Source organism: Dicentrarchus labrax, unplaced genomic scaffold (assembly GCF_905237075.1).
Source record: "Dicentrarchus labrax unplaced genomic scaffold, dlabrax2021, whole genome shotgun sequence".
Classification (NCBI taxonomy): Eukaryota; Metazoa; Chordata; class Actinopteri; family Moronidae; genus Dicentrarchus; species Dicentrarchus labrax.
In genome coordinates, this window is record NW_026136704.1 from 32,483,141 (window position 1) to 32,507,768 (window position 24,628).

The window sequence follows — 24,628 nt, forward strand, 5'->3', positions numbered from 1 at the left end:
CATTGTTTGCTGTTTCTAAAGGTTCAGTTGGACAGACCGACACAAATTAGTGTTTCCATCAAACTGTTAACGGACTGAAAATGTTAAAATAAATGTTCCCATCCACAGAAGATGGTGGACGCCAGTGGAAGCTGTTTATTGAGTTGGATTTAGGATGTTGTTATGGTTTATAGGAGGTGGTTGAAGGTGAAACTGAAGACAGATTTCTACATAGTGGACAATAAAGTTGTTAAATAGATAAAGTTGTCCCAGCATCGTACCTGGGGGGATCTATCCGACATCAAATCACTGATCAATACCACCCTTTTCAGAACAGCTTTTAATGATTTTAACAATGAATTATTGGTGACTGTTGTAGATATAGCTGTAATTTCTTAGTGGGTTGTTTTTAGCTTTTCCTTTTTAACTCGTGAAATGTCTTTGAGTTTCTAGAAAAAGCGCTCTATAAATAAATTGATTATTTATCACAACTTTCCCTACCAACATTATATAACTCCGCCCTTCAGATCAGACCTTTATTTATTGCTTGAAGTTAAGAAGTTAGTGTTTTATAATAAGAGATACTTTAAGTTCACTCTATTCAGATTAATATTCCTTTTGTATAGAAACATCAGCGTCCATCCACCATTCTAACCTCTGAATATGATCACACACACACACACACACACACACACACACACACACACACACACACACACACACACACACACACACACACACACACACACACACAGATCAACTGGTACACAGTTTATTGACGTGATACATTTAGTTTTTTAACCCTCCCCCACCCAGAAAACCAAAAGTACTGACAGAACATTCAGAAAGCACTAAAAACAGAGTCGGACCACTGCTAAGAAAACAGTAAAGCTAATGAAAAATAAAAAAAAACAAAAAAACAAAAAGGAACAGAGGACAGAGAGAGGGAGGAGAGAGAGAGAGAGAGACTGCTGTCTGTCTGTGTGTGTTTCTGCTGCTTAAAGTAATAAAAACCTGTCTGCCTGCGTCTGTGAGATAATACAGTCAATATTCTCCTGACAGTCCTCTCCTGTGTGTCTGTGTTTGAGTTTCTGTCCCTCCGTCCGTCCCTCCTGTCTCTCAGTGCTCGAGGCGTCCCAGGAACCTCAGGTTGAGGATCTTCAGCTGGTCGTCCAGCTCCATGCGGACGATGCCGTCGTCGCCGTCGATGCTCAACAGGATCCCCGTCGCCTCGCGGTCTTCTCCCAGAATCACCTTCACCTGGAGAGCACGGGGACAAAAATGGTCACATCGTCGGTGAACTCGCGACACTTCACTACAGGAACGTTTCTGTGGCCGCAGCCCAAAAACAAAACGAAGAAGAAGTACAAAATGTTTGTTGCAAGTTCAGGTGACATTGTTGTGTTTGTGTTTATTAACCACAACAACAAGACGTACGTAAATATGTAGGCGATCTGAGTGAGGGGTTAAACCGCGGTACAGTTTTCCAGGACAACAGAGGTTATTTTTCCAGGATATTTGGTCATTTTATTCCATTTCCAGGTGTTTCCAGGATGCATGGGACACCTGTGTGCTATTAAAATGTCACTAATGGACCCAAACCAGGAGAAACTGACCCAGATAGGATGTCCACATACTTTTGGCCACATCACATAATCAATATCTAATAACTGAGCTTTATTATGTCCAGGTACTGTTTGACCTGCTGCTCACATTAATGATTTAAGAGTTATTGAAGATCATAAAAGAGGAACACATTTATTATTTTATGGGTTCATTTAAATATAAATATAAAATATGTTATTAAAGTAAAATAAAACCATCACTGCGCAGTGTCAAACACTTAACATGAGGAATAACACTCGTTAGTAGGGTAAAACTACTGATGTGTGGCCTTAATTTGTAATTGATCATTCCTAAGTCCCGCCCCTTTTTGCTCTGTGATCCAACAACATCTTTAGCTGTAGCTTTCAGATACAACTAGCTTGCTAACACTTGTTATCTTTTAACCAGCTTCAACATAGATTAGCATACAGCATATCTAAGTACATCTAAGCTGACCGAGGCTTGCTCAACTGTGATTGGAGCACAGAGCAGAAGGGGGCGGGGCTTATGGACTCTGATGGAAGTGAAGGACGAACAGTTACCTTGTTGTTCTTGGTGGGAGTGACGGGCTCCAGGTGATCACTGCTGACACTGACCACCTTCTCTGACTCCTGCATGAACACTGAACACATCCCCCCCTACACACACACACACACACACACACACACACACACACACACACACACACACACACTATTATTAACAGCATTTTTCAGGACTTTTAGGTGATTATTTCCAGGATATTTAGTCATTTTTATGTTTCCAGGTGTTTCAAACTCGTCTCTAAAATTCCAGTTTTTTCTAGTCAACTCTCAGAAACTTCAATCAGCAACTGTTTTGATAATCGATTAATAATTTCAAGCAAAAATGTAAAAACAATTCTCTGTTTCCAGCTTCTGAAATGAGGATTTCTTTCTTTTTTTTGTCTTAAAAGACAGTAAATGGTTTTATTTGCAGTGTTGCTCAAGAGAAAACTCTTCAGAGACGAGGACAATAACAATCCCAGTTTTTTTCAGAGAGAGAGAGAGAGAGAGAGAGAGAGAGAGAGAGAGAGAGAGAGCGTAAATTAAGGAAACTGTTCTGAATTTGACAGTTTCCAACTGAGCTCACAGCTCCTGTCTCAGAGGACTACTCAGAGTTCATTTTCACAAAACAGAACAGAATAATGGCTCTTATGATAATAACAATGATAGTGGCCCTCGGCTGATGTGTCTGTCAAAATTAATATGGTCATCAGTTAGCAGACAAGTTTGTCTGTTCTGTTGGAAAAATATCAGGTGTATCTGTAACCACATCTGTAACCACATCTGTAACCACATCTGTAACCACATCTGTGAGGCCTTCACATGTCAGTCTGAAACCTGAGAACCACGTCAGCACACGGAAGGCTTTCTAAAGAGTTCTCATAGACTGGAGTCTTCGAGGATTTCAGTACGACCTGAATTACATTTTTCCTTTCTTAGGTTTGAAACTGGATGTGACCGCTCTTTGGCACGTGGGGAATATTCTCTGGAAATCGCCTGCGGTTCACTTACATTAAGTGTTCCCAGACTCCTCAGTGAGTCAGTCCTGCTGCCGTTCAGTGAAGCCAGTTTGCTCTGGTCATCCAAATTTCCTCTCTTCATTGATAAATTGAGCAGCATCCGTTTCCTTCCTCCTGTGTGAGGATTTGCTGCCATTTCCCTGTTTTATATCGCAGTGAACTGAATGTTTTTGAGTTTTTAGACTGTTTAGACGTCTTCTTGTACTGGGAAGAACATGTTTCACCAGATAACTGAATGCACAATCACTGCTGGCGGATACTGATCAGTGTGAAAACCACAACGACTTCAAGACTCCAATTAGAAAGCTTTGTAGTGTGATGTTGTTGCCAATGGAAACAACCATTCAAACGTCAGTTGTGTAAACATTTCATTACGTCTGAACACCGATTTGATGATGTAATAGATTGGGGTTTGTTACCGTGACACTCCTAATGACCCCGGTCTGCCCCATCAGATCCATGAAGGAGTCCTTCACCCGAACCAGGATGTCGGTGGTCACCCAGTCGCTGCCGCCCTGCTCGATGTTGGAGCCCGGGGTGTGAGGGTTGTAACCTCCAGGAGAGGGCGCTCCGGGTGTCATGGGACTGTAGCCCACAGGACTCGGACTAGGACTGGCCTGTGGAAGCAAAACGAGTCAAATTTACAATGACTCAAAGTTCAACTCAAGCAGTGAGTTTGTGTTTTTTCTCGCTGCTTCTTGGCAGAACATGAATTTGGAAGCTTGTTCCTCTTTATCTTATCAAGGTGAAAAAGTGCTTGGATTAATATTAAATTCACTCGAAGAGTCAAAAGGCAGTATATCTGGCCCAAATTTCCCTTGTAAGCAAGTTTCTGACACCACATGTGGTTTAAGATTTGATTCACAATGACCTCCCCTACCGCCAAGATCAATCAAACTGGTTGTCAGATAGGAAATTACTATTTTGCCAAATGATGAGTCATTTTAATGAGAAATGAGAATGAATATTTTCTGGTTTATTTTGTCCTCTGACAGTAAACTGAATATCTTTGCATCCCCTTGGCCATTTTCTGGACAAAACATCTAAATTGAGCAATCGAGAAAATTATCTGCAGAATAATCAATAGTGACAAATTTTTCATTTTTAAGAACATTTCTAAAAACATTTTGAGATTATTATGCAACCATGTCCTACCTGATAAGCCATGGGGGAGGGTGTCGGATGGTAGCTGGCTGGAGAGTGTGTGTTTTGGTAGCCGACGGGTGAGGGCGCGACCTGGTGGTAGCTCTGAGGACTGGGACTGGGCTGGTAGGAGCCCTGAGGGGACGGGGCCGCATAGGGAGAATACTGCTCTGTGTTATACCTACACAAACACAGATGTTCAAACGAGTTCACAACATTTTCTCTGAGAAAAGGGAAACATTTTGAGAACAGTGTACTCCAAATATCTTTCCATCTATTTATTAGCAGAATCTAAACAGCATATCTTTGATAGAGGCCAACATTTTGGTACTAAAGCTATTAGTATTGGACTAATTCTTATCATCTTCATTCCAAAAAATAGGACATGAACTGTGGAGAATAACAGCAGCTCCATCATGTCTTAATATTTGTGTGTTCTCACATCGCAGGCGTGCCAGGTGTCTGAGGGTTGTACTGAGGGTTGACTTGTGGAGACGGGACTTCTGGGTAACCCGGGGTCTGGGGGTTGGGGGTCCCGGTGTAGCCCTGCGGGGACGGGGAGGGCTCGTCGTCGTAGCCGAAGTCGTACTCCTCTTCGTTTCTGAGAAGAGAAGATAAATAGGTATATAAAACAAAAACAAGGTACACACTTAAAATGAACACAATAAACTGTGTGTGTGTTACCTGGAAGGTGTGTTGGGGTTGCTGGGGTCCCAGGCTCCACTCTGCCCCGGCGTTCTGCTCCCATCATGCAGTGGGGTCTGAGAGCCGTAATGAGGCGTACGGCTTCCTGTAAAATTGAAGAGAAACACTTTAACAATTTCGTCTTCCTCCACTCTGCTTTTATGTGGCGTCCCACAAGTATCCATTCTCAGACTTGCTTTGTTTTCATCCTATGTGCTACCTCTATGCCGACGACACACAGTTTTACTTCTCAGTTCAACAACCGTAACCGGATGTTTCAAGATGTCCATCTCAATACTGACAGTTTTTCAGTCCCGATTAGGCCTTTTCCACCAACTGGGAACCGGCTCTGTTCTGGTTTGCATACCTGGTTTTGGACCGGTCTAAACATTTTGACCAAAAATAAACTGGTTCGGAGAAGTTGGTTCCAAAAAAAATGTCAGGTTGTCCTTAGTTTTATTCATTACATATATTGCTTGGTAAAGTTGTTGTGATTGATGTGCATGTAATTATTAAAGACAACAACAAGACATTTTTCCACCAGGATTTTGTGAGAATTCTGTTCGCAGCTCCGGAAAACACTGAAAAGATTGCTACAAGCAGTGTTTCCCATTAATTACTTAGACTGTGGCGGCCCGCCATGGTCTAATTTGTCCCGCCACAGTCTAAGAATGAACCGAATTCTTACATTTCTCATAATAACAAAAGATATGCTGCTTTGTATTTGTACTATGTTGGTCGTTTTAATGTCGATTTTAAATGCTCCTACACACAGTTTACATTGCTGCTTTAGTCCGGTCACCAGTTTATACATTGCACGGTGTTGCTGTGCTGCAAGTTTTGTTTTCGAGCTGGTTTTCTAAATAGGCTAATGTAGCTAACAATAACACTAGCCTGCCACTGGTGGCCCCTGGTGGCCCCTGGTGGCCCCTGGTGGCCCCTGGTGGCTCGAGACAAACGCCACAACACTTATTGAAATTGAAATAGGCGAAAATGGCAAAATATTGTTGAAATGTAAGACTTGCAATAACGGAATTATTTGAAATGTTTGTGTTTCTGTAGAAAAACTTTATTATTTCACATTGAGCTCGTTTAGATGATCCACAAACAATAACAACACAGCTGCTGCACTGGTGGCGTCCATGTTCTTTCTGACTCATGTTCTTTCTAACTCATAATGCCCAAAGACAACTGGAACGCTATAAGTGGTACAAGCCAGACAATTACGTCACATTCTCGCATCAGAGCAACTCGGGCGGGGGATTAACGAGACAAATGGATAGCATCATAAGTAGCAGCCCAAACCATTGACCTTTAGCTTAACATATGATGGTAGCTAGCATGCTGCCTTTGATTTACTATGGCTATGGTTATATGCGTACAATACAATTAACCCAAATAGGTTAACAGCAATGGGTTCTGTATTAAATTCGGGGTGCAAAGTTTGCAAATAGGGATGTAGGGAGAGTTGTAGAAATGTGTATTTTGGAGGTTTTCTTTCCACTAGTCTGAAAGAAGACATGTTATGGAAGCAAAATAACCCAAAATGTCTCCCGTTAAGGCTGCAACTAACGAGGAATTGATGATTTACCCTCCGAATCCAATTTATTTTTTATTACAATTTAGCTTACAGTTGAATTATTTATTATTTTGTTTGCTAAAAAATAAACTAGTTCAACACAAGTAACCACTTTTGCTTTATTTATTTGATGGCTCAGATGTATGCTCTAGTTGATTTTGTGTTTTCACCATTGGACCCATACAACCACACATACAACCAATGTGTTTATGATTAAATTGTTTACAAGAGCACACAGTTCTTCATAGATCTAGCCTCTTAATTTTGCTTTTAAAGTGCATCAGATTGATGCATTTAACTGCCCCCGGACCGCCCCAGAGGGTCCGACATCCACCCACCATAGTCTCACAAAATTCTGTGGGAAACACAGGCTATAAGGTTGTTTCAGTCTGGTAAACCCACTGTGAAGTGTCGTACCGCGCACATGCTCCTACCAACAGTTGAGTTTCAAACTACATATCTCAGTGAGGGGCTCTTACCGTCATGTAGCGGCGTCTGAGAGCCGTACATGGGCGTTCTGGAGCCGGTACCATACATGGGAGTCTGGGAGCCGTACATGGGCGTACGTCCATGGGTGGAGGTCATTCCACTGTGTCTCTTGGCTCCCCTGTAGGGTGGGAAGAAGGAGGGTTGGTTCAATTGCAAAATTCAGACAGTGAAAGAGAGCAATCAATCATATCATGAAAATGCGATTCAATGGAAAGTAGAAACTGGATAACTCTGAATTACTGACTGGCCCTAAGAGAGAAAGAAATCTAGAGGGAAGGGAAAGAAATACACTTAGTGAAGAAGAAGACGGTTAAAGCTGCAGTAGGTTTTATACTTTCATATCAAAATCACTGCATTTAATGTCTGGACAGCCCTAATGATTAGGATTGTACTGATGCAGTAATTGATAACCCTGAATATGTGGCTGCTCTGAACTTTTTTAATTGTCTTTGACTACAGTAAACACGTAGGGAAAAGGTCAACTTAACAGGAGGCAACTGGACTCGCTAGATCACAAAATCACGCAAGAATCCATCTTGCCAGTCTTCAGTCTATGCTATGGTGGCCAAAGTACAGCGGAACCAATCAGTGTCCCATAGAGGTTAGCGTAGATGCTGCTAGCACCAGTTATATCAGAACTGGAGACTATTTCTTTACCGAAAGAAGAGCAAAGAACGACACTGAAGACGTTTTCACTCCTACAGACTGGTTTCAGTAAGAGTTTTAGCTTCAACACCAACAGAACAATACAAGAACCGCTGATGAAAACGCTGATGAAGAGCACGTACATGGTGGTTAATCGCTGTCGGTCTACAGAGATGGTCTGACAGGTGGAGTGCAGCTCGACTCTGGCTGTAGACTCTGTTGCGTCCTTCACCACACCGATGTAACCTGGGAAATGTAGGCAGATTCATCAGTAACATAAACAATAAAACAAAGGAGTAATAGACTCATGGACCAGATCCTCTGAGGACCTACTGGTCCTGGTTTCTTCAAGCAGTCCTACCTTTGTAAGGGCCCTGGGAGATGCGGACCGTCTGACCAATCAGCTCGTTGTCTCTTCGTCCTCTGCCCCGCCCCATCCCTCCTCCACCACCTCCTCCTCCTCCTCCTCCTCCACCTCCTCCTCCTCTCTGTGGAGCACCTGCAGGACAAATATGACCACCAACACAGTTCACACAATGACGATGTTTGACTCGTCTCTTTCAGAGTACCTTGTGATTGGGGTTTACCAACAGGGACAGTCAGACTAGTTCCAGACACCTAAGACTATTTAAATGCTTTCGATAAAACCATATTATTTTATCAATGCACAGGATGAATTCATACGTTCTCTCACATGAACCCCGGGCCATGTCCAGAGTTGCCCTTATGTAATAGGAAATTGTCTGTGTAAGACATTTGCTACCCTCCGTTAGAGAAACACTAGTCTGTTAAACTATTGTTAATATTTAATGTAGGTTTAATGTAGGTTGAACAAAGCCGGTTAACTGATCCAAGCTGTTACACAAACACTGGCCACTAGAGGGAGCAGCTCCGACAGACAGTCACAGCACAGCAGATAAACTAGACAGGGAGAAAGATGGCGGTTCCTCAGTGTTCTGATCCAGTAGAAAATGAAAATAAGGTGAGATATAAACTAAGCACCCGACTGGAGCGATGTACAACCACATTCAGCGCTGGAACTGCTAACGTTAGCCTCTGTCAGCAAAACAAGATGACCCTGTTCCCAACCGACAGACGCCCACTCAGCCTGTTATTAGTCATCTTCTGATTGAAAACATTTTCAATTGGCTGTTAAAATGCAGGGTTTAAGCTTGTGTTCAATTTTGACAATTAGTTCCACTTTTAGACGGGGATATTAAACACCAGGAACTTCCTAGCTCTAACATACAGCTCCTGTAAGTAATGTCCGGAAAAGTTCAGGGCTGCAGTGCGCATGTGTGAAAGGGACCTTTGACAACTTTACTCTTACTTTTGGTAGGTTTCGGTATTAATGATGATCAGTACTCGTCTGGACGAGTCAGTATCCGGCAGCTGCAGATAAAATTCATTCAGCTTTCTGTCACACATTACTCATCTAACAGCTCAGTGTTGGAGTAGACGAGTTGTTTGTCAATTTAAAAGACAATAAAATAGCTTTAACATCTTGTATTTCATAGTAAATTTAAATGTTTTTTTCATATAATGCTTTTATGTCTCCAGAGAGCAAAGACCATTGGTTTTCTTAAACACTCCAAAATGTTTGACTGATGCAAAAAAACAACTGTGCAGATGAGGTATTTGGCGACGTCCTCTGGCCTCTGATTTACTGAGTTTTGACTTTTCTTTTATCCAACTGAAGCCAAACGATGACAAACAAGTGCTGATGGAGGCGCCAAGGAGTGACAGATGAGATCTTTCCACTGCAGGAACTTTAACAAATGCATCGTGATGCTAAATGCTCAATAACTTACAGATGTGACTAGGGATGGGGCCGATCAGATCCAGTATCGGGACCGATACCAGCGTAATTCACGTATCGGAATTTCCCGATCCAACCTGCGCAGATATCCGATATCCATGAGCCATGTCTGCGCTTTAACGTTGTCTGCTGAAATGACTCCACAGGTGATTCCTGCCGGCCAGTCTGCTAGCTGGTTGCAAACTGTGGAATGGATTTCCTGAATGGAGGCGCGGCTCAATGAGACACAGAGTTATGAGACACGCCCCGCTCAGGAAATCCATTCCACAGTTTGCAGCCAGCTAGCTGGATAGCATTGAGCAGCATTATGGCGAGCCAACATGTCCGCTGTGTGGAAATACTTTACACTGGAAACACCGCAGAGCAAGACAGCAAAATGCAATGATTGCAAAGCCGTAATTCAGAATTTTTTAGGCGAGCTGTCAGGAATCACTTCTGGAGTCATTCCAATAACAAGGTAAACTCCAGGCTGACAATGTGAAAGCTAAAGGGATTACCGAGTGTGTGTGTGTGTGTGTGTGTGTGTGTGTGTGTGTGTGTGTGTGTGTGTGTGTGTGTGTGTGTGTGCGCGCGCAAGATGTTTACAGTTATTGCACTTTTCTTATATTTCAGATAATTGACATTTTAAAACCTTGATTTATTGATGCTACAAGAGCCAGTGTACTTGATTTGTGCTGTTCAGATGCACACTGTTTTACTGATAGTGTGTGTGTGTGTGTGAGAGTGTGTGTGTGTGTGTGTGTGTAAGATTTACACTTATTGCACTTTTCTTATATTTCAAGACTCAAATATTTGACATTTTGGGAATTTAATAAATATTGACCTGACAATCAATTTGAAACCCTTACAGTTGTATATTTGTTTTCAGGATGGGATTCTTCCTGTTAACAGGATTTCCTCCCCTGACCTTATACTTACTTCAAGTTGCCTTTTGGGACATACATGCATACATACGTACATATTATACTTACCTGTTGAGAGGAGTTTATTTCAGCCTCATATAAAATCAACAATAATGATAATAATAATATCGGAATCGATCGGCAGTGAAAAAATGTGGATCGGTGCATCCCTAGATGTGACCTATCAAATCGAGGACGAGGAAAACACGCACAACAACAGAGAGCACCGTTCTCCTTTCCTTTAACAAAGAAGACCAGTGGAGAACGCTTGATGGACACAGCAACGCGTCCAGGCTTCATTAGCGTCTGTCGGCGGATTAAGTCTGGATTTTCCACTTATCCTGAACTCAGCTGTGACAGAACACGGTGAGTTACCCTGGAGGTTTATTCTGCACAGCGAGCAACAGCCAGGCTCCATCAATCAATCAAAAACGCTGCATTATTATTATTATTATTAGAAACCAGTGTGTATTTAATAGCTACTTCATATTCTCACTGCCTTATTTTTATTAGCATTTTACTCTGGTGTTTATTTATTTTAGTGGTTTTTTGTTCTCTCTTTGTGAGTCTTGATTTTAAAAGAACTTTTATCTTCTATCATTTATCATCTTTGTTTTTATATTTTTGTCAAGAGGAATGTCTTCTATTGCAAACCAAATCTCCCTGTGGGTAATTTATTTCTTTATCATAACTATAACTGACCGCATACACAAATATTACTTTTCTTTTGGGTTTATAATAAAACACTGACTAATAGAGTGAACAAAAGAGTGGAGTTTTAGGAAATAAGATCCAACTAGAAAAGATTGTAGTATATCTGATACAATTGTGTATGACCCCTGTGTTTGTGCTGCTGCGTGTTTGGTTTCCGACTCTCACCTCCTCCGCCGTGGTGCATGGGACTGCTAATCCGAGGACTCATTGGAGCAAATCCTCCCACAGTGAAGTTGGTCACGTCTCTGGGCTGAAAGAGCAGAAATGAGGCTTGAAAAGAAAGAAATATGGCATTTGGAGAGTTCATTGTAAATGTTTTACTGCCGGCGGAGGCTGCAGACAGCCAGGGCTTGTGTGTTACGGTCCTCCAGAGGTTACAGCTTTATTAATGGCTGCAGGCTCATGATTAGTTACACAAATTTTAAATTTGAACTTGGATTGATTTAATGTTCGTGGTGAATGGCTGATATTTCTGCCAAACTAAAAACACTGGAGGCAGCAACATAAGTTACTGAGAATCACCAAACTCTAAACTTTCTCAGTCTGATGTATCTTTGTAACGTTAAAGGTCCTGTGTGCAGAATTTAGTGGCATCGAGTGGTGAAGTTGCAGATTGCAACCATCTGAGTACAGCTCAGCCTTTCCGGGGAAAAACTACGGTGGCCATGAAACTCGTGAAAGGTTCCAACTAGAGCCAGTGTTTGAATAGGACCCGCTCCCTCTGTAGATAAAGAGTCTCACTCTAAGGTAACAAAAACAAAATGATTCTTATTTTCAGGTGATTATACACAAATGAAAACATCCCTATTAATATTATAACACATTTCTGACAATAGATCCTCCTAAATGTTACACACTGGACCTTTAAGGGGAAACCTTTTGGCCAATAGGAGCCCACATTCACTTATCAAGCAGCCAATGCAGTGCTGACCTTGGATCCACCAGCCAGCACCAGGTGTCTGGTCTTACATACGAACATGCCTCCATTCTCCACCAGCTTTTTACAGTGGAGGAAGGCGAAGCCTCGGAACAGGTGACGGATCTCTCCTTCACGGCCCTGAGAGAGGAACACACAGTAGTTCAGTGGACCGGTACACTTCCTTTAAAAGTGAAGATGAAATCAAACATCCTCCCGTCATATTGTACTCCTTTTTAACAATGTATGCCAACAAATGTAAAACTAAATGTCACACAGGCACATTTCAACCAATAATATCCTGACATTCACCCGTCAATCAATCTTTAACTTTTAGGGACTCAGAGCGAAGATTCACAGCATGGCTAGCTAGAGGAGCTCACTGATTACTGTACAAACACCTGCTTTCTGTTTCATGTTGACAATAAATTGTTTCTGTGTATATAATGACTACACTGCACATTTCTTGAGTGTGTTTGTTCTGCAGATCTTAAGACATGACTGCGTCTCCACAAGATGCAAAAGCTCTTCAGATGCTGGAACAGTATATCAGGAAGTGAAGATTGATAGAAATAAATCCTTTAAAATGCTCCATTGTGTCAACAAAAGTCTAAAATAAACCCAACTGTTAGCTTTTAAAGTAAACCACTTAGAAAAAGTCAAAGTGTACATTTTATCAGCTGCAAAATCTCAGCAGGAATCAGGAAGCTGATGTTGGAATAAATATTTAGCTTCATATGTAAAACAACCGTCGCTGATGAATGAACTCACAGAGTGCGGCCCGTCGATGACCTTGACGATGTCTTTGACGTGGATGTTGTTCTGCTCCGAGTCCAGAGCCACAGCGAAGCGGTTGTCCTTCCTGCGGTTCACCGCCTGATGCCGCACCGTCATAACCTTCCCGTGCATGTTGAGCACCTGAGAGACGCAGCACGCCGTCACTAACCTTCTCTCTATTGGTTGTGAATGTTTGGGTCTACTTTGTTTCAGACTATTACCTGAAACGTCTCTCTCTCCAGCCGGACGATGACTCCGACGGTCTGCGGGTCCAGTTGGACCAGCTCGCCCCACTCGTGTTGCCCACCCGCGTCGACGCCGGACGCCGTCTCCGAGCAGAGCTGCAGGTCTCTGGGCAACACCTTCAGCTGCAGGCGCACAGGGTGAGACAGGGGTCAGAGGTCAAATCACAAGAACACGAGACTTCTTAGGGTCAGAAAAAAAAAAAAACATACGATAGATACATCACATTTCAAAATGTATGTGACAACACGGGGCGTCGCGAGGCCTTCTTGATTTTAAGGGGCGTAAGAAAGCTTCAAAAATAAGAATTGTTATTTTTAAAGTTAAGATTATTAAAGATGTAAACTTAAAACAACCAAAGGAAAACCAGTGTATATATTTTCTATTATCTCTTTATAATATTTTAATTGTATTATTCTTTATTGTACTTTTGCCCACTGTGCTGTGTCTGACTTACACAATAAAGGAGCTTATCTTAGTGTGTATGGTTGAAATGAAATATATTACAAAGGCAGACAATTGTGTAAGAAGTGTTAGAAAAGATCTCCCTTAAAGGAAAAGAAAGCACTGATAATAAGATGTAATAAATCTACTGGGAATAACTTGATAACATTGATGGAAAAAATGCTTTTTATTCCTTTAACTGCCATAAATCAACGCTGCTCATTAATTACATCTGATAGCCTGCAGGTGAAACGACCTTTAGAAGCATTCCTGAGCAGTCAGTCAGCAAGTTGTTTTTATGTAAAACTCATGAACAAACCAACTCCCTTAAACATCATTATTTCTGCCAGCACTCTGGTTGTCCTCATGTTTGTACCGCCTTGTTTCATTGATTTTAAGGGGAATCCAACTCTGTGGCAGACATTAAGAATAAAGAAATCTCTTCTCTCTGACGGTCTCGTGTGTTTGTGTGGGTCACCGTTTCATAAACTCCTATATTCTCCTAATGTCTAACATCAATGTGAGGTTTGTTTCACCAACCTGATCATTATAAAAGGCGACAATCTCAGGCGAGTAAAGTGAAAGTGTAAAGTATGTAACGACGGAGCGGGTACCTCGTGCATGGTGAGGTCGGAGAAGAGGATGACGAAGTTCTCCTCCACTCTGACGATGAGGCCTGTGTCGCCCTCGTACCGCCCGGCGATCACCTTCACGTGGTCGCCCATCCGGAAATATTTCCTCAACTCGTGAGCCGGGAACTCCAGCGGGTCCTGACACACACAGAGGACAGCTTGGTTAGCTCGTAGCGAGGACATATTGACCAGTCGCCGTTACTTAAGCGGACTGTTTGAAGGTTACCTTGAGGTCTTCGTGTTTGGGCATGATGGTGATCTTGTTGCCGTCCACACTGAGGATTTTTCCCTGCAGGTTGATCAACTCTCCCTCACACACCTCCACGTTGTCACCGGCCTGCAGGTTGTGTTCCCGCTCCTTACCTACACACACACACACACACACACACACACACACACACACACACACACACACACACACACACACACACACACACACACACACACACACAGATATATGTTTCAACCTACAGAGACTTCACTTGCATTACAGCTGTGACCTTTAAACTTTGACAATCAGGGATGGAAACAGTCAAGAATCAAAGCAAAAATTCAAATTTTCTAATGAATTTAAAACAGAATATTTATTCAGTCGGCTGCATTAAAGTCTTCATACGAGAGCTGAACTCTAATAAACAGAAAGTTAAACACTAAACACGAATTAAATAAAAGCAGGCTGAAACGTGCAAGCTGTCTACACCAGTTAAAATATTAAACATCTTCATGAATTCATGAAGTTGGTTTGTATTAAATTTAACGTTTAACTACTGGATTAACTACTTAATGCAAACTTGAAATACCTGCCTGTGATATATTATATAACACACACACACACACACACACACAGAGACAGCGTACCCGACTCTGTTACCACCTCCAGGTCGATGCCTTCGGGCTGGTCCTCAAACTTCTCCAGCTCTGACAGCGTGGGCTTCACTCCGTCTGTGATCTGTCGGAGAGAAACAAGCGACCATCATCCTCCAGCTCGAGTTTAAAACCCTCTTCTGGTTTCAGAGTAACACCATTGGCAGTATTCTGAAATGAAAGACTCTCCTCACCACGGCAGACATCGCGAAGCTCTTGAACAGGAACCCTTTGCGGCTGTAACGGTTCCCCTCAAAGATCATGAAGTCTCCGTCGTGGCTGACCTCCCCTCCGAGGGACCTGCCACCATCAGTCGGTTAAACACACAGCTCAAACTATTAACTCACTCATGTTTCAGCTATTTTTAAATGGACTAATTACAAACATATTAGCTGCCTACAGTTTGTGTTTGTGGTCTTAGTTAACTCACACGTCCTCAAATGTGTTTGACATCTAGAATTGACCAGAAATACATCAAACAGATACGTATTTGTAGGTTTTGTGTGTCTGTACCTGATCTTCTCTGCATCAAACAGCCTCTGAGCAGGTCTCTTGAACTTCTTCCTCTTAGCAAACCAGTCTTTCTACAGGAGACACACACACACACACACACACACACACACACACACACACACACACACACACACACACAGGTGTAAGTCAACTATCCTATGATTTACCAGGAGGAGATAAAGTGTGTTAATGTGTGTTAATGTGCGTTTGTGCTACCAGGCTCATCTTGGCCTTGATACGGTCCAGGTCTATACGAGGGATCATCTTCAGGGAGATGGTGTTCTGACTCGGCTCCACGTAGTCCACCTGGAGAACGAAGGACACATCTGGTTTAATCAATGGAGTCTGGTTGGTTGTTAACTTATATATCTCTATAAAGTTTATTTTATTTCCTTTAAAGAGGAATAACAGAAACGTTTTGTGTTTTGACGTTAGTTGTGTGTAGTCGGTACCTGAGCGATGTCGTCCTTGTACAGGCCTCTCTTCAGCCGGACCCAGGACTTGGGCTTCAGGTTGGTGACCTCTTTGACGACCTTGAGGACGTCCGTCATCTCTTTGATGGGAACCATCTGCTGGTTCCAGAGGCCCATCCTCAGGTTGCCGATGCCTTCGATGGCCGACTTGACGTGCGTCTGCTTGTACGACTCCACGTAGATGTAACCTTTAACGTGATCCGGGGCGACCACAGACTTGATCTGCAGAGGCTGTGTGTTGGAGGGGTGGAGGTTGGGGGGGGGTGCAGTTAAAACCAGGTTTACACTCAAATTATAGAGAGAAACTATTTATTTATTAAGGAGACACACACGGTTACCACATTAGCACTATCTGATATTAAATGCTGCTGTTACATTGATTGTAGTCTCTGCAGATGGATGTGAAACCGGACGCTCAGTCAGAAATAAAAAGCATGTTAGAGAAAATGATAAAGTCCCATTACAGCCACCGTACGAACACTTCCAGGTTGTAATAAAAAGCTAAAGACTGAATGCAGCTGGTTCATTTAGTTAGTTTAGTTCAAGTTTAATATAAAATAAGAGCAGATTCTTACTGTGTCTGTGAACTGGTAGGCGATGAACTTCCTCATCAGTGCGATGGCCGTCGCCCTCTCCTCTCCGATCTAGAAACACAGAATATGTTCAGGATGTGTGTGTGTGTGTGTGTGTGTGTGTGTGTGTGTGTGTGTGTGTGTGTGTGTGCGCGTGTGCGTGTGTTACAGAGGATACACACCTTGCACTTGACCGTCCACAGATTGGGATCCCTGAAGACGACAAACACATTTTTAACAATGAGACGACGTCATTAGCTACGAACACTCTGTGTGTTATCTGTGCTGTGATTGGTGGACGAGCGTTTCACGTACTTGACACCAGGAAGTAGCTGCTGCTGGGTGATGTCATCAGAGAGCTCCTCGGACCCTCCGGAGTAACTGCACACCACAGAAGAAGAAGACTTTAGCACATTGGGCCGTTTGTTTCACTCACATACGAGGTTGAAAGGGAAGGAATCGCTGCCACATAGCGAATCTCAGATGGGAACTGTGGACGTCTTTTTGAAAACAGTTTCTAGTTTCTAGAATTTATCTGCTAATCTTCTGGAACTGGAGACTTGACAAAAATCAAATCGCATGTGTCCAAATATTTTTAAAGGCATTACGGTGGACTCATCCTGATTCAGACTTGGGGGAGACTTTAGATAAAATATAATAAAATCACAAAAGAAGACCTGCAGGAAATGAAGAGAATTTCTACAGGAAACTTTCAGAAACATAACAGAAGATTATTTTTCTCAGTCTTGGATGAAAAAACATCACTAATACATTTTTCCGTCCGACCTTCAGTCGACAGAAACAGCTATTCTCTATTTTTAGACTCGACCGAGGAATCAAACCCCATAAAACCAATCGTGCGTGACTTGTGTAACTGTTGGCAGCTTGGAAACACATTCTCCCCAAAGCCAAGAAAACAAAAGTACTCACTGCTCGCCTCCTGAGGACTTGGCATACTTTCTCATGTAGTATTCACCCAGCGCCTCCTCCCTGGAGTCTCTGTAACACACACACACACACACACAGTTAGCCAAAGAAACACCAGCTTTGAAGTGTCTGTGGAAAGAACAAAAGCTGTTTATAATGAGTTCCAGAAAAAGCTAATTGTGAGGCTTTTGAACAAAAATCCTACAGCCAAAGAAACGTTCTGGAGCAGGCGGTCTGCAAGTTTTAGGACAAAGTTTATAGGAAGTTCTACAAACTCATGAACCCAAAGATGGTCATTAGGTCATTAAATGAGATTCAGACGACCTCGCAGTCTCTGTGGTTAAAAGGATTCATCTCACTGGTCTAACACAGATGTTGAGCCATTTGTTACCTCCAGAGGTTCTGCAGCCGTCTGGATCCAGAGTGATCTTCATCCAGAACCACGTGGTCGATGTTGGACACTGCGAGGGAGAGAAGGGAAGGTAGCATTCGTTAAATTCAAATTAAATAACGAACAGAAAAAACGAATGTGACTGCGGAGGTAAAGAACGGACTTACCTTCAGCCTCCTCTGCTCGGCACCGACCAGTGACGGACAAAGGAAAGAGAGGAGAGGAAGAGCGGGAGCGCAGAGAGAGCGGAGAGATAAAGGAAATAAAAGATCAAGGAAAAAGGAAGGAGAGAGTGAACGAACACCAGTTGAGAAAAAGAAGAGGATGACAAGAAAGAGGCGGCACGAGAAGAGAAGGACAAATTATAAAAACAGGATTAAAGCAAAGCAACAGTGGAAGAGGAGGATGAAGAGGAGGATGAAGAGGTGAGGAAGCCAAAAGACATTGTCATCAGGAGCAGAGTCAGGCAGCAGCAACACAAAGCATGATGGGAGAAAAAAACAACAGAAAAACCAACAGATTAATGGTGACAGTAGAGAAGCATGAGGCCAGTGACGGGTTGGATGTGGTTAAAGGTTGCGACCGTACAGCAGAGACAGAACCACCTTCAGCAGGGTTGTGTGGAGGCGCTTCACCACTCAAACCGCCGGGAATCGAACAGAAAACAACGGTTTGTTTCTTCCCTCCGTCTCTACCTCGCTCTACCGCCGCCGCTGTTCTTCAGTGACGACGTGGTAACGGGGAATATTCTGCTGTTGCTCTACATTTTCCTGATTGTCAACAAATCCCATAAAATAAAGTGACTTCCTGTTCCTGTGACGTCCAGCTTTGATCTTCATTCACATTTCAGTCAGAGAAACTTCTAATACGGATCTTTTTCTATTATAAAAAGTAGCTGATAACCTTTTTACACACCTGAGAGGTGCAGTGAGGAAAAGATGGATGATTTAATACAACAAACAGAAAACTGAGCCAAACACCGACCTTGAACGTCTGAAGAACGTCTGAGGAGCGAGCAGACGGCGTTCCCGTCACTAACCGGCCTTTGTACTGGTTTTGTTTCTGCTGTACGTCTTTCCTTTAGTGATGGTATGCATTACCAATGTGCCACAGAAAGAAGCCTTAACCACATCTGTTAGTCAAAAAACCTTTAAATAAAAAAACAGGGCGGTCTTCTACCAGGTAGCAGGGTCGGGCAAATGATCACACTTGGTTCTTAAGAAGGTGAAATTACTGACAACAACATCCAGATTAACTACAGCTGATTAACGTCAAACCTCTGGAGGAACAATTACACATACAACATATTTATGTTATGTTACTAATTCTTTCATATCCAACATTAAAATGATTAAAAATATTACTAACAGCCAATTGAATGTGAACAACTGCTGGTCTGGACTTTGTAAAGGGACTAGTTGCTGTTCAAGGAGCCAATAATGGATTTGCCGTCAGTGCTTCCTCACATTAAACACACAAATACAGCTGTGCTGAGATGAGGTGGTGGTGGGGGGGGTTGGTTGGGGGGGGTTAATACATTCTAGGGACATGGATTTAATCAAATGGATAAAACTGAGACTCCATTTGGTTCAGGTGCACATGGATCATAAATGGAAACATCAGAGCGGGAGAGTGTCCGGAGTAGATTTACCGTTAACTGAAGAGGACATGCATGACAAGAGACCAATAAGACAGAGAGAGTTCAGTCAGACAACATCAACACTGAACCTGAGCTCAAGAGACTTTTTACAACCGTTTAAGGACCGTGAAATAAAAACACAACTCAAGGCCTGTAATCAGAAAGAATATTAGTGTATACATAGCTTAAAGTGACTGTAACTGTGAGGATGGGAGGCAGCTGTAGTCCAAACCCCGAGTCGCCAGCCGGTTGCAGACTAACTGGACCCTAACTGACCGCCGCAACGACTTTGGATTGCTGTAGGTTGGCGTTTAATATAAAATATGAAGTTCAAAGGGTTCAGAACGGCTCACAGCTTTAGTTCTAGGAGATTCTTTTCAGTCAAATAATACATAATGCAGCTGTTTGGCTGGTAAAGACGATGTTTTCCTGCTTTACATTCTCAGTGATTTAAGTTAATCCGTTCATTCATCAGTGTAACGTTACAGACGATAAACGGTGAGCCAGCAGTGACTGCAGAGCCTCAAACTGGTTCCTGCTGACTGACAACTAACGAGACTGGAAGATGTTCAACAAAAGGGATCAGATCAGGTTTGTAGGGGACCTGAACTAATCCCTTCCTGAACTTCCAGACATGTTCAGACTTTTATAGACGTCGAATGAAAAGAAGACAACGAGATAAAAGAAGAAACTTTTACACTCGATGGTTACGGACCCGTCGTTTATGTATTGATCTGCATTTATAACAATTTCTATCTGAGCATCAGGATCACGATCCAAAAACAATCATTTCCCAAAACTGTAATCAGCAGATGTTTGGCAATAGTTGATTAGCTAAATTAAAACCTCATTTCTGGAATTGGGACAGCTGAAACATCTGCAAGAATGTTTGACGGTCCGAGGTCGGAGGTCACGCGGATAGATGTGAGTTATTTCTTACTGAACCGAGCCTGAAATAAACTCAACGCTGAAGGTTTCCCACACAGAGGGTTCACATGGAGACAGAGAGTCAGCAGAGCCTCAGTGTGTGTGTGTGTGTGTGTGTGTGATGGATGGTTCAATCAGAACGAACTATAGGACCAATCCCACCGCTGTTTATGAAGTTGTAGCCCATTAACTACAGATGTTGTAAACTTTATTTCACAGCCACAGAAAGCTTCAGTTGTTTGAATGTTGAGTTTAGAAACTAGCTCGAAGCGTTTAATCCATCAGAGTCATTACAGCCGATTACGTTCGGCCTCCGTAGAGTCTGAAGCTCGTTACCGAGCAGAGATAACATCACAACGAGGTCGATCGTATCGGTGAACTGGACTCTACTTTAATATACGATCACAGGTTTAACAGCGGGTTTGTGTGAAGGCATCAGTTGTTAAACATTTACAAACACTGGCGACGTCTGTGAGTCCGTCGGTTCGGAACGACGGGAGGAAAACGTCTCGATTTGGTGTTTTTGGTGTTTTTGTTGGTTGTTTTTTGGCAGAAACTTACAAACGTCGAACTTCACGACCCCGACATGAGTTCAGTATCTGATGGCAGTTACATTCCACCATAATGATGCTGTTTACCACCATCAGCTTTATGTTTGTGCTTCTTATTTAGTTCTTACTTGTTTTGGATTAAGTGACTGAACGCACTGATGTAACCGTCCAGGTGTCTCTTAAAGTGCGTAAACACGTTGTTCTGAATGCAGATGTGCAACGAGCGAACATCTGTCGCGTCGCGGGTATAAACGCGTCGTACAGCTGCTCCGTCGCTTCCACTCGTTGTAGTATCGGTTCCCGTGGCGTCCCCGCTCTCACCGCAGAGCAAACAGACAACCAACAACAGCCGGAGAGTGAAACCTTCGTGCTCCTCACCTTTCTCCAGAATGTCTTCAGCTCCTTCCTCCCACTGATCCTCCTCGTCTTCGTACTCATCGTCCACGTCTACAGAGAGAGAGAAACAAACGCTTTAAAACCCCGAACAGCAGCGAGGAAGAGGAGGCGGCATCAGACGAAGAGCGGTCGATTCGTACCGGCTTCGTCCAGGATGAACCCGCCGTGCCTCGGCTTCTTCCTGGGTCGATCGTCATCGTCCTCCTCCTCCTCTTCGTCGTACTCCTCCTCGTCTTCCAGGTCCTCCCCCTCCTCCTCCGCTACCTTGTCGCTGCCCACGGGGCTGTTAGTCTCCTGGAGAGGGACGAAGATCAACGGCGGACTTATCAGGATAACTTCATTAAAATAATAATAAAACTATTAACTTTATGTTCTCTGAGTTTGTGACGTTTACTACATTAAAGAAATGAACCTTTACAGAGTCGGAGCTGTTTGTTGTTGTTGTTGTTGTTGTTGTAAACAATAATGAGCTCAGTTATATTGTGATATAATAAATCTTAACCTTTAACCTCAGGTGTGTAAAACCGACAGGTTACTAACTTATCAATTATATATTATATTAATCCATACGTTCCTCGTGAGATATAAAGAGAACATATGGAAACATTCTCTCAATAAAAGGAGAAAAATATATTTTATTTATTGACAATAAAATCTAAATGTTTTATTGACTTTAAAGAGCTTTATTGTGACATACTGTCACCAGAGTGCCTCAGTGTTAATAACACGTGTTTAAATGAATAATAATGATTAATAACGAATAATAATGATTAATAATGAACTAATAATGATTAATAATGATTAATAATAACCCTTTCAACTTTATAAACACTCAGTGTCACTGTTTACCTCCACTGAGCGGTCAGCCTACCTCCTCCCTCCTACCTCCACCACCTTCCTCCACCTACCTCCACCTCCTCCTCCCTCCTCCTCCTCCCTCCTCCCTCCTCCACCTCCTCCTCCTCCACCTCCTCCTCCACCTCCTCCACCTCCCTCTCCCTCCTCCACCTCCCTCTACCTCCTCCTCCACCTCCTCCTCCTCCCTCTCCCTCCTCCTCCTCCTCCTCCTCTCCCCTCCTCCGCCTCTCCTCCCTCCTCTACCTACCTCCACCTCCTCCGCCTCCTCCGCCTCCCCGTCGCTGCTGCGTTCACTCTGGTTGTCGGAGAAGTCGCTGTCCTCGCTGTCAGACATGTTGTTTCCCTGCACGAACACACAACTTCACTTTCAGCTGGAATCGAACCCGCGAACCGACCGAGCGGCTAACAGCCGGCTAGCAGTGAGCTAACAGTGCTAACAGTCAGCTAGCAGTGAGCTAACAGTCAGTTAGCATCCGGCCACAACAATCAGCGCGGCCTAGCACAGCATGCTACCGCGGTTAGCATGGAGCTAACGTCGTCCGTATCTGACAAACAGCGGCGGTTTAATGTTCACCGACGAGCTCCGCGGCTGCTACTCACCTCCGGTAACTCCCGCCGCCGGTGTACTCCTCGTTCGTTGGCGGATTAATGTGATTATCGGCTCGGTTCGATAACTCTGATCAGTCGCTCACGTCTTCTTGGGGAAGAAGCGCGAGATTTGGAAAAGCTGCGCAAATGTCTCGCGAGATTTGGAGAGCGGATGGGTTGAGAGAGGAGGAGGTGTCACTCCGCTTCTGTTTGTTTAATATAAATATAATATACAGTTTAATTCAGTATAGAATACAATATAATAATAATAATAAGAGTTGATAATATAGGAAATGTGTTTTCTTATTATCTTATTATTAAAACAGAATTTATAAATTATATTATTAATATTAATAAAGTTTATCTTCTTATCTTCTTAACTTATTTTGCATTGGGGCCATAGTGACGCAGTTTTTGAGTACAAATGTCTTAAATTCGCTTTGGACATAGATAGATAGAAGAATGACAACGATATGCAGGTTGAATAAAGAAATACGTTTGAGTAAGCAAGGTTATTTTGACATTTACAACACGACGTCGTAGATTTAAAGTCAGATAATGCAGCAGTTCCCTTTATGCTACTTTAAACAGTAATAATAATCCTATTTAATGCTTATTATCATGTGTTTGTGTGTATTGGTTGTTATTGATCTCAAATGACTGCTTGTTTCATCAACCAACAACAGTTCATCTGTATGAAACGTTATACAAGAAGAACATTAATAAAGTGTTAAATGTCACAACAGTGTGCAGTGCTCTGTTGACAATAAAGTGAACACCGTGTTTTTCTATTTGACTTTATTTATTTTGCAATATATTGTTTTTGTTTTCATGAACATAACGATACGAATATTTACATCTCATCACAAACATTGTTTTCACTTAATATCCCATAATAATGACTTAATATCTCTTAATATCCCATAATAATGACCTTATATCTCTTAATATCTCATAATAATGACCTAATATCTCTTAATATCTCATAATAATGACCTAATATCTCATAATAATGACCTGATATCTCTTAATATCTCTTAATATCTCATAATACTGACTGAATATCTCTTAATAATTACTTAATATCTCATAATAATTACTTACTATCTCTTAATAATGACGTAATATCTCTTAATAATTACTTAATATTTCATAATATCTCTTAATATCTCATAATAATGACCTGATATCTCTTAATATCTCTTAATATCTCATAATACTGACTGAATATCTCTTAATAATTACTTAATATCTCATAATAATTACTTACTATCTCTTAATAATGACGTAATATCTCTTAATAATTACTTAATATTTCATAATATCTCTTAATATCTCATAATACTGACTGAATATCTCTTAATATCTCATAATAATGACTTAATATCTCTTAATATCCCATAATAATGACCTAATATCTCTTAATATCCCATAATAATGACTTAATATCTCATATCTCATAATAATGACGTAATATCTCTTAATATCTCATAATAATGACTGAATATCTCTTAATATCTCATAATAATGACTTAATATCTCTTAATAATTACTTAATATCTCATAATAATGACTTAATATCTCTTAATATCTCATAATAATGACCTAATATCTCTTAATATCCCATAATAATAACTTAATATCTCATATCTCATAATAATGACGTAATATCTCTTAATATCTCATAATAATGACTGAATATCTCTTAATATCTCATAATAATGACTTAATATCTCTTAATAATCACTTAATATCTCTTAATAATGACTTAATATCTCATAATAATGACTTAATATCTCTTAATATCTCATAATA

The 24,628-nt window shown here is 41.9% G+C and overlaps 1 protein-coding gene across 1 annotated transcript; it reads right to left on the bottom strand.

Moving 5' to 3' along the window:
- Nucleotides 1-735: 735 nt before the first annotated feature.
- supt5h (SPT5 homolog, DSIF elongation factor subunit) lies at nt 736-22,977 on the bottom strand. Its single transcript, XM_051399617.1, has 30 exons — nt 22,826-22,977; nt 22,473-22,568; nt 21,508-21,661; nt 21,350-21,418; nt 18,022-18,033; nt 17,855-17,924; nt 17,467-17,535; nt 16,852-16,917; nt 16,719-16,749; nt 16,540-16,608; nt 15,944-16,195; nt 15,708-15,797; nt 15,492-15,562; nt 15,173-15,278; nt 14,973-15,063; nt 14,341-14,477; nt 14,097-14,252; nt 13,017-13,163; nt 12,790-12,936; nt 12,034-12,159; nt 11,268-11,352; nt 8,029-8,166; nt 7,811-7,913; nt 7,013-7,140; nt 4,955-5,060; nt 4,713-4,871; nt 4,283-4,451; nt 3,547-3,744; nt 2,127-2,222; nt 736-1,239 (listed from the first exon to the last, which is right to left on the bottom strand). The coding sequence occupies exons 2-30, from the start codon at nt 22,557-22,559 to the stop codon at nt 1,099-1,101; spliced, it is 3,273 nt and encodes a 1,090-aa protein (XP_051255577.1). The 5' UTR covers nt 22,560-22,568; nt 22,826-22,977; the 3' UTR covers nt 736-1,098.
- Between the last annotated feature and the right edge of the window lie 1,651 nt (nt 22,978-24,628).